General features: G+C 43.2%; 1 protein-coding gene across 1 annotated transcript in view; it reads right to left on the reverse strand.

The window, feature by feature from the left end:
- Positions 1 to 357: 357 nt before the first annotated feature.
- The window catches only part of LOC119457879 (dihydrolipoyllysine-residue succinyltransferase component of 2-oxoglutarate dehydrogenase complex, mitochondrial), a 52,814-nt gene continuing 37,831 nt past the window's right edge, over positions 358 to 15,340 (reverse strand). The window contains exons 11-18 of the mRNA XM_037719639.2: positions 14,894 to 15,037; positions 13,847 to 13,956; positions 11,162 to 11,259; positions 10,102 to 10,232; positions 9,084 to 9,151; positions 6,387 to 6,638; positions 5,065 to 5,260; positions 358 to 802 (exon numbers count right to left, since the gene is read on the reverse strand). Coding sequence (XP_037575567.1) covers positions 5,126 to 5,260; positions 6,387 to 6,638; positions 9,084 to 9,151; positions 10,102 to 10,232; positions 11,162 to 11,259; positions 13,847 to 13,956; positions 14,894 to 15,037 — 938 coding nt within the window. The 3' untranslated portion in view covers positions 358 to 802; positions 5,065 to 5,125. The remainder of the gene's footprint in view (positions 803 to 5,064; positions 5,261 to 6,386; positions 6,639 to 9,083; positions 9,152 to 10,101; positions 10,233 to 11,161; positions 11,260 to 13,846; positions 13,957 to 14,893; positions 15,038 to 15,340) is intronic.

The following is a 15,340-nucleotide window of genomic DNA, read 5'->3' on the forward strand; positions in this document are numbered from 1 at the left end:
GTTGTTAGAAAGCGCTCGTCCTTGTGTCTCCTTTTTCTTCGTCCCTGTTTGTTTGCGCAGAAAAATTTAAGAAAATGAATCTGTTCCAACTAGGCCGACTCGCAGTTATGCTTCAGAAATATGTGTGCTTTGAAATCCATGATGTCCCGAAGACATGCTGGTGTAAAGGTTCTGGCGCGAGATTTAAAAAAAACAAGACAACTTTGGCCTTCATTTTCTTTGCTAATAACCAACCTATCAGGGTGAAATTAAAATATTTTAAAGAACACTAAATCAGCCAAACTGATTCAGTGTTTTTTTTTTACTGTCCCTTTAAATCTAGGTATCTCAAATGACAAAGGACAAACACAGCACACAAGATCTTTGTAACATGGTTTAATGAATCATGCCCTTTTATCTTGAAACCGGCAAGCGTGATCTCGATAAAAGGTAAAAACAAAAACATTTTCTCCAGCCTTTCTCAACGCTGCTTTCGAAACATTCTAGTAAAGCAGTCAGTAAACAATTGTACAAAGACACCGTCTCCTTGCAAGTAGTAGCTTTCTGTGTTATTGAGGGTGCTTTGCTTTCTAGATGAATGAGATAAAAAAAAAAAAAAACATTAAGAGAAGCGGCAGGCCTGTACATGAACGAAAGGCAACGCTAGGGCTGCTGTGAAGCTGTTGGCCGTGCCCGTTCCAAATTACTACGTCTAGCTCCACAACATCTTTCCGCAAAACGTTTGTAAAGACCTAAATAAAAAATCTTCAGACTTTGAAGTGCGCTTCTCGGGTACATTCCCCCATAGTGTGCCAGGCCTGTCCTGCAATGTGAAAGAGTGAGGAGAAGAGAAAAAAAAAAAAAAAATTGGCATTCAGTTCATAATATCTTGCCCAAGTAGAGGCATGCAGTCACAAGATAACAACAGTAACACGAACCACAACATTATGAACAAGAACATGTAACTGCCAATTGCAAACATTTTCGGAGCGTGGTATCAGTGTGCTTTTGACACTATGGGCCAAATTCTGAAACCTTCATTTCCTTAGGCCACTTCCTAACCTTATACGAGGAGCCCTTCATGCTTCCTTACCATGATGGATGCATGGAGGAAGCAAATGTATTCTGAAAGATCCTTTTAAATGCCTTCACTAAAGGAACCCTTTCGTTAGGTAAGGAACGGATTCCACATGTCTGGGTTCGAGGGCATTTGTAGTCGTAAGTCTCATGCAAATGTCTTTATTCAGCCCAATCATGAGCGAGCATTTTGAAGAAGCCCTCGTTCAGTGAAAATAGCAAAGGAAGCTGAAGGTAGCTTCAGGGTTGCCTTACCGTAAGAGAGCACCAAGGAAGCCTCCACTAAGGGCACCTCAGTAAGGATGCTTTCAGAATTGGCCTAACTGCAATGAAGTCTTCCTTACTATGGTAAGGAAGAAGAAGAAATTCTTAAACCTTCCTTACCTAAGGTTTCAAAATTTGGGCTCAAGAAATGCGCCCTCATCATTATCGCAAGCATGTCTGCGTTCACACCAGGACAATGGCACCTTCAATCTCCCCATTCAAGCACATGTTAAATGCAGAAATGCTCTTGTTACACAGCCGCTGAAATGATTTGAATAAAATTTGTTGCACTTAAAAGAGAAAGCTGAGTTATACCGATAGTAGCAATATTGTGCCAGACTGGGTGCCTATCATCGAGGTAACCAGCGCTCCCCCCCTGCATTCTTCTGAGCACCACGACTAATCACCGCGACGAAACAAGAATGTGACGTGGGTGACGATATGCAGCGCCGAGCCATCTCCGCGACGAATCACGAATTAGATGCGGGTGACGCCAGCACCCACCCCGCCTCGTTCCTGCCGATGAGGAACCAAAAAGGGATTAAAGGCAGAATTGGCCCTTTGTGAGGAGCGAGTCGCCACCAGCCGCCTTGTCGGTCTGGTGCGCTCTTACTGCTATTACCAGCTATATCGGTACATAGTGTAGCTTTCATATTTTCTTCGTCTGCTCCAAGAGTCTGTCTCTTGTGCTCGACTCCAGGACACAATAAGCAAGCAGAATTTCGATTTTCAGCCCTTTTACCAAATTGCCAAAAATCTAAAAAGGAAGAAGCACAAAATTTATGAATCCATAACTACGCACCAAACAGTATATATTGCAGTTCTGTAAATTGTTTCTGTTTTACAAAAGAAGGTTTGACAAAAGTCCTACTCACTGGTCAATGGTATATTTCATAATGGTGTGTGATGCATCACTTTTGTCCCCTGTAGATGTCTCAATCGGTACAGTTCAGAGAATCGCAATATCGTAGTTCACTGCTGCGTTACAGAGTTGTAAACTTGATACTTGCGTTTCTAAAAACATTTTGCCATACAGTCAAACCTCGATATAACGAACCTCGATTTAACGAAATTCGTGATGTAATGAACTATTTTTATTTCCTCATATTAGTTCTACTGAATTAACGAAACCTCAATATAACGAAATTCTTGATATAACGAAGTTTTCCACTGCAAGTACAACTTCATTATATCGAGGTTTGACTGTATTACTGTGACAGCATTATAGGTGGACCTCAACCGCTTTGGAGGTATACTATATATCCATCCGACAAAAAAATATGCGCAGATTCTGAAAATCGTGCCGTCTAACACAGCGTCTAAAGAAGCTAGCTGTCACGCGAGAAGAAAGCGAGAAACTGGCACATGACGCGCACGCCAGACGTGTTTCAAAGAGCGACTCTGGCAAGAGAGAAGCACGTGTGCAATATTTGCCTAATGGTTAGATCATTACACTACTGGGCTGGAAGACAGAGGTTCGATCACACCACCGGTCATGCGTTTCCTTACAGCATTTCAGGCGGACTTCACCAATTTGGAGGCATCTGACAGAAAACTCCAAGTACGTCAGGGCACGTTACGGCGTGCACGGAATTGCAAGTTTGTAAGAGATACGAGGTACGTATAAAAACAACACTTTGATAAATGCGAGCGTGCAAGTTTCCACGTGACGCATTCATGCGCAGCTGTAGAGATGTCATAATCGTCACATTCTAAGTGTGCTGCTGCATACTCGAGTTAACGGTGCTAATTTCTGGCCTAACTTTTTTCCAGACTTCTTCAAAACAGCACGTTTATTGACTAAATTAAAAATAAACTTCCTATAGCATAGCTCAGCAGAATGAGTGGATACTCACTCATACTGCTCACCAAAACTCCCTTGCAGTCATAGTCACTTCCATTCGCATTTACCGGCATCCACTCACGTTCATGCTTGCGCCCAATTCCCATTTGATCCGATGTCCTACAGTAGGTGAAATCTTAACTTTTTCTTTTCACAAATCTCACCAGATTCAGTGCAGTGGATCCCGAGGCAAACGAGTTCTCCATTCCGATCAGTTCAGATAATCTGGACAAGAGCTTCCGAGGTCAAGCTTTCTATTAAGTCTAGTCTTGTGATTTTCCTGATCTCTTTATCTAATTTTCTGCCAGCCTCAATTACATTTTCATACCCTTGGAACATCATCTTCCTCTATGGGGCCACTTGCTTTATGCTCTGCAAATTAGATGACCTCCCGCCTAAAAGCTCCCGCAGTGCCCCTTTCAATTGCATCTTCATCATGATCTACTCGCATCTGATCCCTGATCACATTTCGCTGCCTTCCTGTAATACATAATTTGTCTTTAATGTTACAACTTCCGTTTTCCTTCATACTGCCTGCCGTGCGGTCGTCAGCTTCCTATAATGTCCTTTTTTTTCAGCTTCCAAGCTTGGATATCACACGAACATGACTTTAGGTGCACTTTATCGAGACAAACAGTATGCAGCCCATCAGTACCAAGTATCCTATTTATACAGGCATCACTGTGGCACAACCTGGAACTATAAATAGACACTAGAAATACAAGGCAGTAATCATGCCTTTAAATATTGTCACAAAAGTCGCATTATTTCTTTAATTCTCCGCCTACCCACCTCCTAAGTATACACGCCTATTAAGCATCGCTCCTGTAAGAATGGGCCACGAGCCTACGTGGAGCTCCTTTTGCGAAAGGGTAGCGAACGTGATCTTTGGTACATCTAGAACACATTGAGCAATTTGCATACTTCACTGTTGTTTTGTGTGTGATTAAATTGTTCGCTGGTGAAGGTGATCGCTAGCGGAGTCTGAACTACGGTGGAAGCACGCCTGGACTACGTGAAGCCATCTTTGTCAGCAGCTATTGTTTTGTATGTGATTAAATTGCCTGCCAGTGAAAGTGACCGCCAGTGGAGTCTGAACCACGGTGAGAACCAGTGCACGCGTGTATGCTTCACATGTGCATCTGGACGGCTAGAGGTGGATGCTGGCGCCTCGAGAGGTTTATAAAACCGAGCCGATCCGACACTTCACCAGTCTGCTCCAGGGACGATAAATGAACGCCGAGCAACTCCCGGGCAAATAGGCTGCCAACATCACGTCCCAACACCGAATGCCACCGTGGAAGCCAGCTGCCGACGTCGAGGCGCCGACTTCGAGGGTCACTTACGAGCTGCATCGGTGTGGACGGACTGTCGATGCGCCCGGTTCACTGTATGTTGCTTTTGATTCTGTGGACTGCGGACTCTAAATATTTTCTGTCCCAATTACTGTTTAGAAGTTTAGTTTGTACCAGTAGACATACATAGTTCATTTGTTTATGCTGCATTGTTACACCTGTTCTTTGCAATTGTCGCTTTCCTACTTTTTCTAACATATCCATAGCCGCTACTTAATAACGCCAGTTTGCTTTGTTGCTGAGACACTATATTAAATAACTACTCTTTGCTCGTTTTTATTGGGCCTTTGTCTCGTTCACGACGGCAATTGGCGAAAGCCAGGCACCAGACTCCACCTTCTTATGCCACTGCTCAGGAGGAGCTAACGCACAGACTCCGAGTCGTGACAAATATAAAGACGTGGCATGAACACGACAAACATGACATGATGAGCACTCTATCCAGACGAAATCCATGCACCCCTGTCATGACGAAGTACCTCATATATGGGTTCCTGGCGTACACCTCTCGAAACTATGGATGAAGACTCAGAGAGCGCTACTCACACATTTAACTTTATCCAGAGGTTTCTATACGTGGTGCATCACCGGGCTCCGAGATCCAGTGCTAGACGTCAAGCATAAGCACAGTGGGGTCTTCGACCGCGGACTTGACCTTCTTGAGGAACGTTACAGCTTCCCTGCCGTCGATCAGCCGGTGGTCGTACGTCAAGCAAATGTACATCATGGGCCGGATCTCAACCTGCAATGACAGGTCCACACAGGAATTTTACAGACAACGCTGCTGGGCATGACCTCACAAAGATGGCAGTGGTGCTTTTCTCACGTTTCATCACAAGGCAGAAAGGATTGAAGCAAAATCTACTGGTTTGAATTTTCTCAGAAGACAAGGTCTAATACACATGGCCAAGTTCCTAAAAGACACTCAGCAAAGAACACTGTTCATAGTGTGGTGCAAAGATGCAAAGAAGAACCACACTGTCGACGTTCAGAGTTGATGCATTAAGAGGAAGCTTTAGCTGTGGTGCTCCTATCTAAATGCATGTAAAAGGAGAATTTGTTTTTCTCGGCAACCACTGCACCAAATTTGACGATGTTTGTTGCAATTACAAGAAAAACTTTAAAATCTAGTGACTATTGGTTTCAAGTTTTTGATTTAGGTCGTAAATTTTTTATTAAAACTTGGCAGGAATTGCAAATTTTTCAGAAAACGAAACTATCAAGTTTACAATACCGTAACTCTGCAATGAAATATGATATCACAATTCTGTGCATTGCATCTAATAGTACATCTAAAGCGGACAAAATTGGTATGTTACACATGAATCTCAAAAGAAATTATATTATGTAAATACGGCTTTTGCAGAACCCTTGTACACAACGTAACGAATTCGTGTAAGATATAAACTGACACATCCAATTCGTCCGCTTTCGATTATCTAATGAATGCCCTTTACAGAACCGCGATATGTTTTCATGATGCAGAGCTATTAATTTGTAAACTTCATGCTTGTATTATTTTCAAACTTTCTAATTCCTGAAAATTCGTTCAGCAAAATTCAGGCCTTAAATCGAAATTCCTCTTCCAACAGTCACTAGAGTTCAAATTTCTCTCTCGAATGCAACAAATTTCACTAAAATTGGTCGAGGGGTTATCTCAGAAAAGCGCTTCTGCGTTTTACTGTCTACTTGAATAGGCCGCGTCGGAGTTGGGCCCGAGCTAAAGCTTCCTCTTAATGGATAATTATTAGCCTAATTTATGACTACTGCACAAGAAAGGTTTCTCCCATCGATGTTTGCTTACTCTTATCTTATGTCAGCCAACTCCTTAATTTTGTGAATGAACAAATGGCGAGGTCCAAACCAACCTTTCCATTGATGGCCACGGGCCTTTCGAAAATGGCGTGCATGCCGAGGATGGCCGATTGGGGTGGGTTGATGATGGGTGTGCCAAACATGGAGCCAAAGACGCCGCCGTTGCTGATGGTGAAGGTGCCACCGTCCATGTCCTCGATGGCCAGGCTGCCCGTGCGGGCCTTTTCACCCAGCTGGAAGATGGCCTTCTCGATGTCAGCGTAGTTCATTCGCTCACAGCTGCGAATCACAGGCACGACCAGGCCCTGGGAAAACCAAGGAAAAGCCATTAGAACAATGTGTGCAAAGATAGACAAGACGAAATGGGGTTATGTTGCTTTGACAACATCCATAGTGAACAACGAATGAAGCTGGCACTATTCAATGAATGAATCAATCAATCAACCAAATTTTATTCATTTCTCGAAGAGAGACGGGGTAACGAGAAAAAGCTGCGTAAACTGCAGCTTGACTAAGCCCTGCCCCGCTAAGGTACAATATTGCAGTGAGCACCACTGGCCCACATACAGGGTGACTTAGCATAACTCTAAGCACTGCATAAATATACAACAAGTGAGAGGAAAAACATTTATGTGATAGCTTCAGCAACCCAATGTACAGATCTGAAACTAGTTGGGTAAAGAAAGGAAAAGTTGAAAGCCTGAATGGCAAAAGAATACAATAGCAACAAACATAGACCAAGAACACACAAAAAAACTATACAGCAAAAACTGCAAACTTCTTTCGTGATTCCACATTTGTAAGAAATGCCATGCCAAAACATCAGAAACTGAAAGGTATCTGAGTAGTCACTTCCAAGCTTTCAAGCAGCACTATAAATGTCGTGCAAATGGGCAAGTAAGCTATACTGTGAGACCTAGCCAACTCCAATGTGTAAAAGTTATAATGGTGACTGGTAATCACTTTTAAATGCGTAAGCATTTCTATGCCTACCCAATGAGGAAAACTGTCCATCTGTCACGTAAGACGAATCACTATAAAGATAATGCATAAAAAAATTCATTCGAAAGGGAAAAAAACGTTGGCGGTGGTGAGTTTGGAACCTAAGACCCCATGGTCAGAAGCTGAGTGTTTTACCCACTGGCAGAAGGTAAATATATCTGAACCATATGAATGTGTTGTGCCTGCGATACAAAACAAATGTCGAAGGAGAATAGTTTCTATGAAGGCTTCATTGTAAGATTTAGTTATGGTGGAATAAAAGCCATCTCTAGGACATGTAGAGCCATCTTAGACCATTGTGGGTATTAGGAAAATGCAGATTTTGCGAAAATTTAATGCCAAACATGCCCCATTTCTGATGAGTTTCAGTGGATGCAGGATGCGCTTTCCATTGGGACATTCCTTCACCGAATCGAAATGCCACGGATCTTTGAGGATTCATGAACTTGACGTTGCGCAAAACAGACAGATAAGGAGTCAGTGAGTTGATAAGGAGTGACGAGAAGTTACATGGGTCTCATCACGGTTGATAGTGGTTCGACGCAGATGGATAAGCTGGAAATAGCAATAAGGGCTTACATTGGTCGCAGCTATTATGATAAGGTTAGTAAGCATCGATAAGCATTGCTAAGGGTTGGATCAAGTCCGATAAGATTGATAAGGACAGACAAGAGTTCATAAGTATCGGGTCGATTGCGATAAGGTGGATATCGACCAATAAGGGTTGATATCCATCATAAGGATATTGTATTATCCACTCCCGCTATAGCCCCACCAGGGGAGGGGCTGCAGTATTGTGAAAATAAATAAATAAATAAATAAATAAATAAATAAATAAATAAATAAGGCTCGATCGAGTTTGCTAAGTTGATAACAACCAATGGGTTGGTTCTAGTCCGTTAAGGTTTATAACGACCGATAAGGGTTGATAAAGGTTTATACTGGTCGGATGAAGTTTCATAACATTGATAATGACACCAGGCTGTCTAGAGGTGAGCAAATGGCACAATGCTTACGCAAAATTCCCAGATGAGTTTCTGCGTGAGTTTTTTACATTTGCTTGCCTTGGAATACAGCTCAACTGCTACTTTACAATATGCATATGTATTGTTTCTCGAATACACTTAAAAGAAAATCTGGATGGAAAGAAAAAAAAAGGAAAGGTAGATTCCTGCGCAAATCATTTACAAGATGCGTGCTCAAGACTGCACTGTTACTTTTTTGTGATTCGTGCGATATTGCGATTCCTCTTGGGTAAAGGCAAAAAAAAAAAAAAAAACAAAAAAACAAAACAAAAACAAAAAACAAACAAACAAAAAAAAAACAGAATAATAAGAAGACAAGGGAATCCTGAATAAATGCTCTACTTGGTGCCAGAGAAGAGGGCTAATGGTTTTTGAAAGATGCTTTGTCGCCTTGGCTATTATAAATTACAACTTTGAGTCAATGCATGCCAGACAACTGATACGGTTATAATGCGAAGGGCTCACCAGAATGACTACTCTCACAACATTATATCCTGCATCGCAGTATGTCAACCTTATGACATTTTGGTGGGCTTCTTTGCATGTACTGACTGTAATGCTTAATATGCAAACCCAATAACGCATCTTAAAAAATAAAAAAAAGAATAAGAAAGAAAGAACAAACAGCAGCATAAGAGGAAGTAAACTTGGGTATGATCCATGAATTGAAGCCACAACAACAACAACAGTGCAAAAAAGCAGCATCCAGAGCACAAAACGCACCTTTGGTGTTGAAACTGCCACGCTGATGTCGATGTAGTCACGGTACACAATTTCTTGCTCGTCGATGACTGAAAACAAGAGCCAGACTGTGCTTACACCAAAAATCTAAGGCAGGCAGATAAGTCACAGTTTTCAATGACGAGGCTATCACCCACAGCAAGGTACGACAAGCACACTCAACCATCAAAAGTTAGTGCAGTCGAATGACTTTACAACAAATTGCAATTGAAAATCACTCATTTAACAAAGGAGAAAGCAAGGTCCTGGCCAGATTTCAATTTTCAATGTGCAATCGAAGCCCCGCTACTAGAAAGAAATTGTGAGGAATTTGTCTATTGATGGGCATGCAATTAACTTGCCACTGCTTTACGATCGGCAAGCTGCCCGACATGCTTTGTTGCTGCTAAAGCAACTGCCATAAAAAAAAAGAAAGCCATGTTCAATCACTGTGCTTCATTGAAAAATTCAGTGGCGTTTTATCAGCAAATGCAAGAGAAATGTGATAGCATTACGTCACACTTCTTTGAGATCTGGGATCCATTATTTAAATCGCATTCACTACATTATAAAGCATTTAGGAGCTTGCTCGACACGTCCTGCCACATCGAGGAGGGAAGTGCAACTGGTGGTGGTCCAGAGCAGACTACCGTCAGTAGCACCCCCCCCCCCCACCCCCTACACACACACTTGCACGCACGCACTTCTAAGCTCTCCCATCCCCTCTCAACCTCTACCACGTAAACAGCTTCCCACACTTCACAAACTACACTTTTTTCCACTTTGACACTCCTAATGCTAAGGCATTAAAACTATCACCACAAATAGACTTTACCGTTCGAAAACCACGTTCAATCATAAGACCAGAAAGGTTTCTTCTTACAAAACTGCAAATAATTTTTTCTGAGAAACCCGTTTGGATATTGTTTGCAGAACAGCGCTCTTTTCTAGTCACCCTTTTATAAATCTTCCTCTACCTTGCACGTTATCCTCCAAACTCATGCGTTCAATCAGTGCTCACCCGCATTAACGATTGGCTGATCTTGTAGTGCAAAAGCGGCAGCCTTGACGAATGGAGACATGAAGCCCAGCTTGACGCCGTGCTTCTTGGCAAAGGTGTCCTTGTACTTGTTCCTCATCTGGATGACATTCCTGTGCAAACAAAAGCAAACCAAGGCCGGTATAAAAAGCTGAATTCCATCTGCTCGATTCTGTACCTTCCTTATCAACCATTGTTCAGGAATGACCGATACCTGTGATAACATAAGTGTACTGAACTCAAACTTACAGCGCAAACACCTAAGACGAACCACAAAAGGAAAATACAAAACACACTGGCACTGCAAATTTAAAATCAGAATTATGAACCAACTAGGCCCAAAAGAAATTTTACTGGAACACAAATGTGGCACTGACGAAGCGCAAAAGAAATATAATTGGAATAGAATTGTTACATTATAACAGTCACCTCACCCTTACCTGAACAAAGCGCGAGAGTTAATTGCGACTCAAAAGAAGGACGTAAAATCGAGCTAGTTTGCCGTGATCTCGCTGTGATCTTTGCATTTTTGGTCTACACACGACAGTTGTGCATAGCTGCGTCTGCTGCACATGGCCTCAGAAATGGTGCCGGCATGCTGTGTAGCGTAGATACCGTTTACAGTATATACTTGTGTAAGGGCCCCTTTGGAGGGCGAAATTGTAGGAAAAAATTCAAAACGTCATTGGCCTGATTCATGCAAGGGCCGCACTAAGCCAAGATTGCAGAAAAAAAAGGTGCAGCCCTTACACGAGTATATACGGTAATTTTACACGGGGGCCTAATCTATATCTACATATCTTAAGCAAGGCGTCTTGCGCTGCTGAAAAATTTAATTGCAGTAGGCCTTCAACAGATATGAGCCTCTGTAACAGCAGCTCATCAAAGCGGTTGTTCGGAAACTCGAAAACGATTCGACAAACATCTTGCATTTACTGTTCCCATTCTGCCACTGAATGAATCAAATACAAGCACGACTACCATGGGAGCTGTGACTGAATAACTGCCCCTTCTACTGCGGTATAGAAGATGCAACACTCACGTCATGTCAACCTCGTTGAACGTTGTCAGCATGGCATATACATTTTGTGCATCCTTTAGACGTTGTGCGATCCTTTGCCGCATACGATTCATCTTCACCTGTGCGAGAGTGGAGGAGAAGGCGGTCAGTAAGGCAGAAAGACAGTCTGGAGGGGGGGGGGGGGGAGAAAGAAAGTAGGGGTGTGCGAATAGTAGTTCTTGAGGCCGAATCGAATATGAGAATATTTAATTCGTTATTCGAAAGTTTCAAATATTCGCACACTCCTAGACAAAAGGCTTTTTTAAAGATATACAATCGCGCGGATACAGCAGTACAGCACGATTATGAGAATGACTAAACATTTTTCATACAGTGGTTTAATGGGTGAAAAGGGGATTAATCTGAGTTAGTGTGTGCACAGTTTGGTTAGGACCAGTTCACTGGCCTATATTAGAAAAAAAAGCAGCGAGAGATATACAGAAAACCTGTCTAGAGGGCTACTGCGGGACTCGTTTATTAACTACAGTCACCGACCAACTTTCTGGACCTGCTCGATTATTTGGACTTCACCTCAGCGCTGTCACCTACTTTACATGGCCAAAATAAAACATTCGACTGAAATTTCTGGTGAGCACTGGTTAGGCCTAGATGGTAAAGTCCAAGTGCAATAAGATCGCACCTTCCATGCCATTTTCTATGGGTGCAAAGGCGAGCCGAGAAGGGTTGTGGCTTGATGCACGCCGTAATCCCCAACATTGGAGGTCACGTGATCGAGTGCACTGCTTGAGGACTCCTTACAGATATATTTTATTTAGGCTGGATAAAAAAATCACCAGCCCTTCACCTGTCGAGAAAATGGGGGTAAGCGAAGCTTGTCATGTGTGTACCTGACCTACTGCTTTCCCGTAGTTACGAGGCATGCACCATCATTGTCGGGTTCCTGGAGGGCAAGATGACACTCTCGCAGGCATTCTGCTTCGAAGTGTTTGCCCTAAACTCAGGATCGGCAGCTCTTCGCTGATGTTTCGCCTGGGCTTTGGAAGCCCTCACGCTAGAATTGGCACGTCGATGACGAGCCCTTTCCCGAGTGAGTTCACGGCGATATTGCTCAAACACAGCCTGCTCCTCGGCGGAACGCATCATGCGTGGCCTTCCCATCCGGGCACCAAGACTGATCTGAGGCGAGGGTAGCCCGGCGGACTTTCTCTCCCCACGACACACCGAATGACCCTGACTGGTCGCGCGCGTCACGTAATCCGGCGCCGCCGTAGCTTTCCCCGCACCTGCCCTACTCTGGGAGCAGCTGGGTTTTTTAGCGTGACATCCCCAACACTACCACCGCCAACACTTGAGGCAATACAAGCTTTGCTGGAAAAGGAGGGCGCGCGCCGCTCTTCTTGCTCCGGTTGAATATTGGCTCCCCGTGCGTCTTTTCTCATCATTTTTACAACACTTGACATTAGGTAGCTAGCAACGCATAGAACCTTGGCCTTTGGCTCTAGTTTGTCCAAAAGGTAGTCCATGGAAGCGATAAATTTATTTCAAAATAACCGTTGTGCAGTTTTTGGAGTTCGAATTTGCAGGAGCTTTTCTCTTTCCAAATACATAGGACTCTGTCGGGGTCAATAATTTTGTTTTAATTATGTCAATTATAATTATGAGATTTTTAATTATCGAAATTTCACTGTACTTTGATGAAGCACAACGCACAGAAAAATTCTGTAAGGAAATTCTATGCAGTGGAGTTGTAAAAAAACCATAAAATTTTTTTGGCCACTGAAAAAAATTTTTTTTTCACACTGACCAATTATTCGGACATTTTTGCAGTTCCGTCTATGTCAAAAAAAAAAAAAAATTGTTGGCTGCTGCGCACTTGAGGTAACAAATTTGCCTTATTTATAATAAATCCTTACAATTAATCATTCTAAATTCGAGCTTCAGAATACCGAATAAAATTATTTAATATCACAGACACATAAGACAGCGAACCAAGCAAAAACTGTCCATTATGGTGCCAATTCGGTTACGCGATGATGTTGCAGTCAATATTGGCAGAACTACCAGGTGTTGCTTTTTTATGGAGAACACACTAAACAATTAAAAGAACAGTCGCATCTAGGCCATTACTATTTTTGAAAGTAGGCTACGTGGCTGGGCGGACACTAGCAGCAAAAACATTTTCCACAATAATTTCGATATTTACTAAAATATGCTAATGCACTTTTTAATTACAAACTATAGGGCACATGTACTTGCTAAATTGAAGCCGAGGAGTAGTGAAGTCATATTTGCTTAGCAGAAATCCTAACCCTAAGAAATCCAATGTATATAGGTTCTAAACTTTCGCTATTAGTGCACATGGGCTGGTATAATGTAAAACTATTCCAATCTGTTTTTATTCCAAATCGGCCATTAGCCTTCCGTGATAGGTTAGAACAGTTCGAGTCCAGCCCGTATGGGCAGGCGCCATGTCCAAATGGGCAGAGCCCGAGCCATTTCGACCTATCACAGAGGGCCAATGGCCGACTTGGAACAAAAACAGATCGGAAAAGTTCTACGTTATACGAGCCCTGGTTTTACACATGCGTTAGGCCTTGGATCTATTTCCTTGGTGGTGATGTCTCGCGCCATCAGGGCGCCAGTTTATGCAGTGCGACTTCTGCATGAGCACAGAGAGCATGTTTCCCATGAAAATGAGCCCCTTACCCTTTGTTCGGTTCTGGCGCCAACTGGCGCTGCCGCGGCTGCGGCACCAGCGGCTTGTGCAGCGGGGCCCGGCAGCTGGATGCTGGACACTGGAATCGAGGCCATTGGTCCTGCACATGCGTGCACAGACATTTCTGAAAATTTGCGCAGTAGCTTACTCTGTTTTGCTAACCAGGCTGCCAGCCTGCTCGATCAGGCTGTGTGGACAGCAGTGCTTTCAAATACAGGGACGGTGTTCTCTGATGATCATGTTCACTAGTACACTAGCTCACCGATCATGTTCACTAGACTCGGCAACCGACCTGTCAGCATCTATGGACAACAGTGATCCTCCAGAGCACTATGCAAAGATAGTTGTCGGCCATAGACGCTAACGTGTCCATTGCTGAGTCATGTGAAATCTCAATAAAGTGATCGTCTGAGAATACCGCCCTAGATTCATACAAATATCTTGATAATTTTTCATAAAACACACAGGCCTGCATAGAATTTTGAATTTTGTTTTCAAGTTACAAGAATATGACACTGCAGAGTCAGCCAAGCTGCAGAGTGAGATGTGCGAAATTTAAATTCTGTATTACAGATTCTGGGCTTGCGAATTATGCGACGCACCCAAGTGAATATAAAAGATCGCTGGCCATGCTTTATTGCAGGAAGTGTTCTACTGCTACAATGAAAACTAAAATGCTGGCCTGAGGTGACATCACCCCCCCCCCCCCCCCAATCCCCAAACACGAATTTTTGTTTCAATGCAGCTTAATATGCAAGGCAGCAGCAATTGAAACACTGAAACTGAAAACATTAAAATACATTTGCGAAGGGAACACAGTCACTGTGCTGCTCGACATATCTGGCTCATCCGAGGTGCAAATATGAGTTTATCTGGGCGCTTGCACTTACACACAATCAAGTCCCAACAGAAGGTATGCAGCAAGCTGCTATCCTGAGGGTGCAACCAATTGTTAGTGCTGATGTCTGCGTGTGTGTTATACTGAATGTTGCACATAACAAACATTTTCTTTTTTTTACGCTCCCTGCTTTCCTAACCTGTGGGCACTGCTGGCGTGGGAGGTGGCGTTGTTGGTATTGGTCCCGATGACGCGGCTGGCGGTGGCGTGCTGGTCACCGGTGTTGGCGCCGGAGCTGCCGGTGCAGCTGCTGGGCGCGCAGCAGCAGGGGCACCCCCGGCTCCTGAGAGGGATTTATTTATTTATATATTTATTTCAATATCTTCAAGGCCCGAAGGCGTTACAGAATGGAGTGGGGAACAATATACACAGTCAACAATATATGAACAATATGCATAGAGAACACGAACAAAATAATGCGCATGCTAAGAGTACATATAACATTCAACTGCAGCTTTAAATGCAATTACATCGGTCAGTTAGGCAATAGAGGTGGGCAGGTGGTTTGAGTCATTTGAGGTATTTGGAATAAAAGAATCATAAAAGAACTTTGTACGAGCGAATGTGAGTTGTAAACAACAGCAAA

Source organism: Dermacentor silvarum, chromosome 7, assembly GCF_013339745.2.
Source record: "Dermacentor silvarum isolate Dsil-2018 chromosome 7, BIME_Dsil_1.4, whole genome shotgun sequence".
NCBI lineage: Eukaryota > Metazoa > Arthropoda > Arachnida > Ixodida > Ixodidae > Dermacentor > Dermacentor silvarum.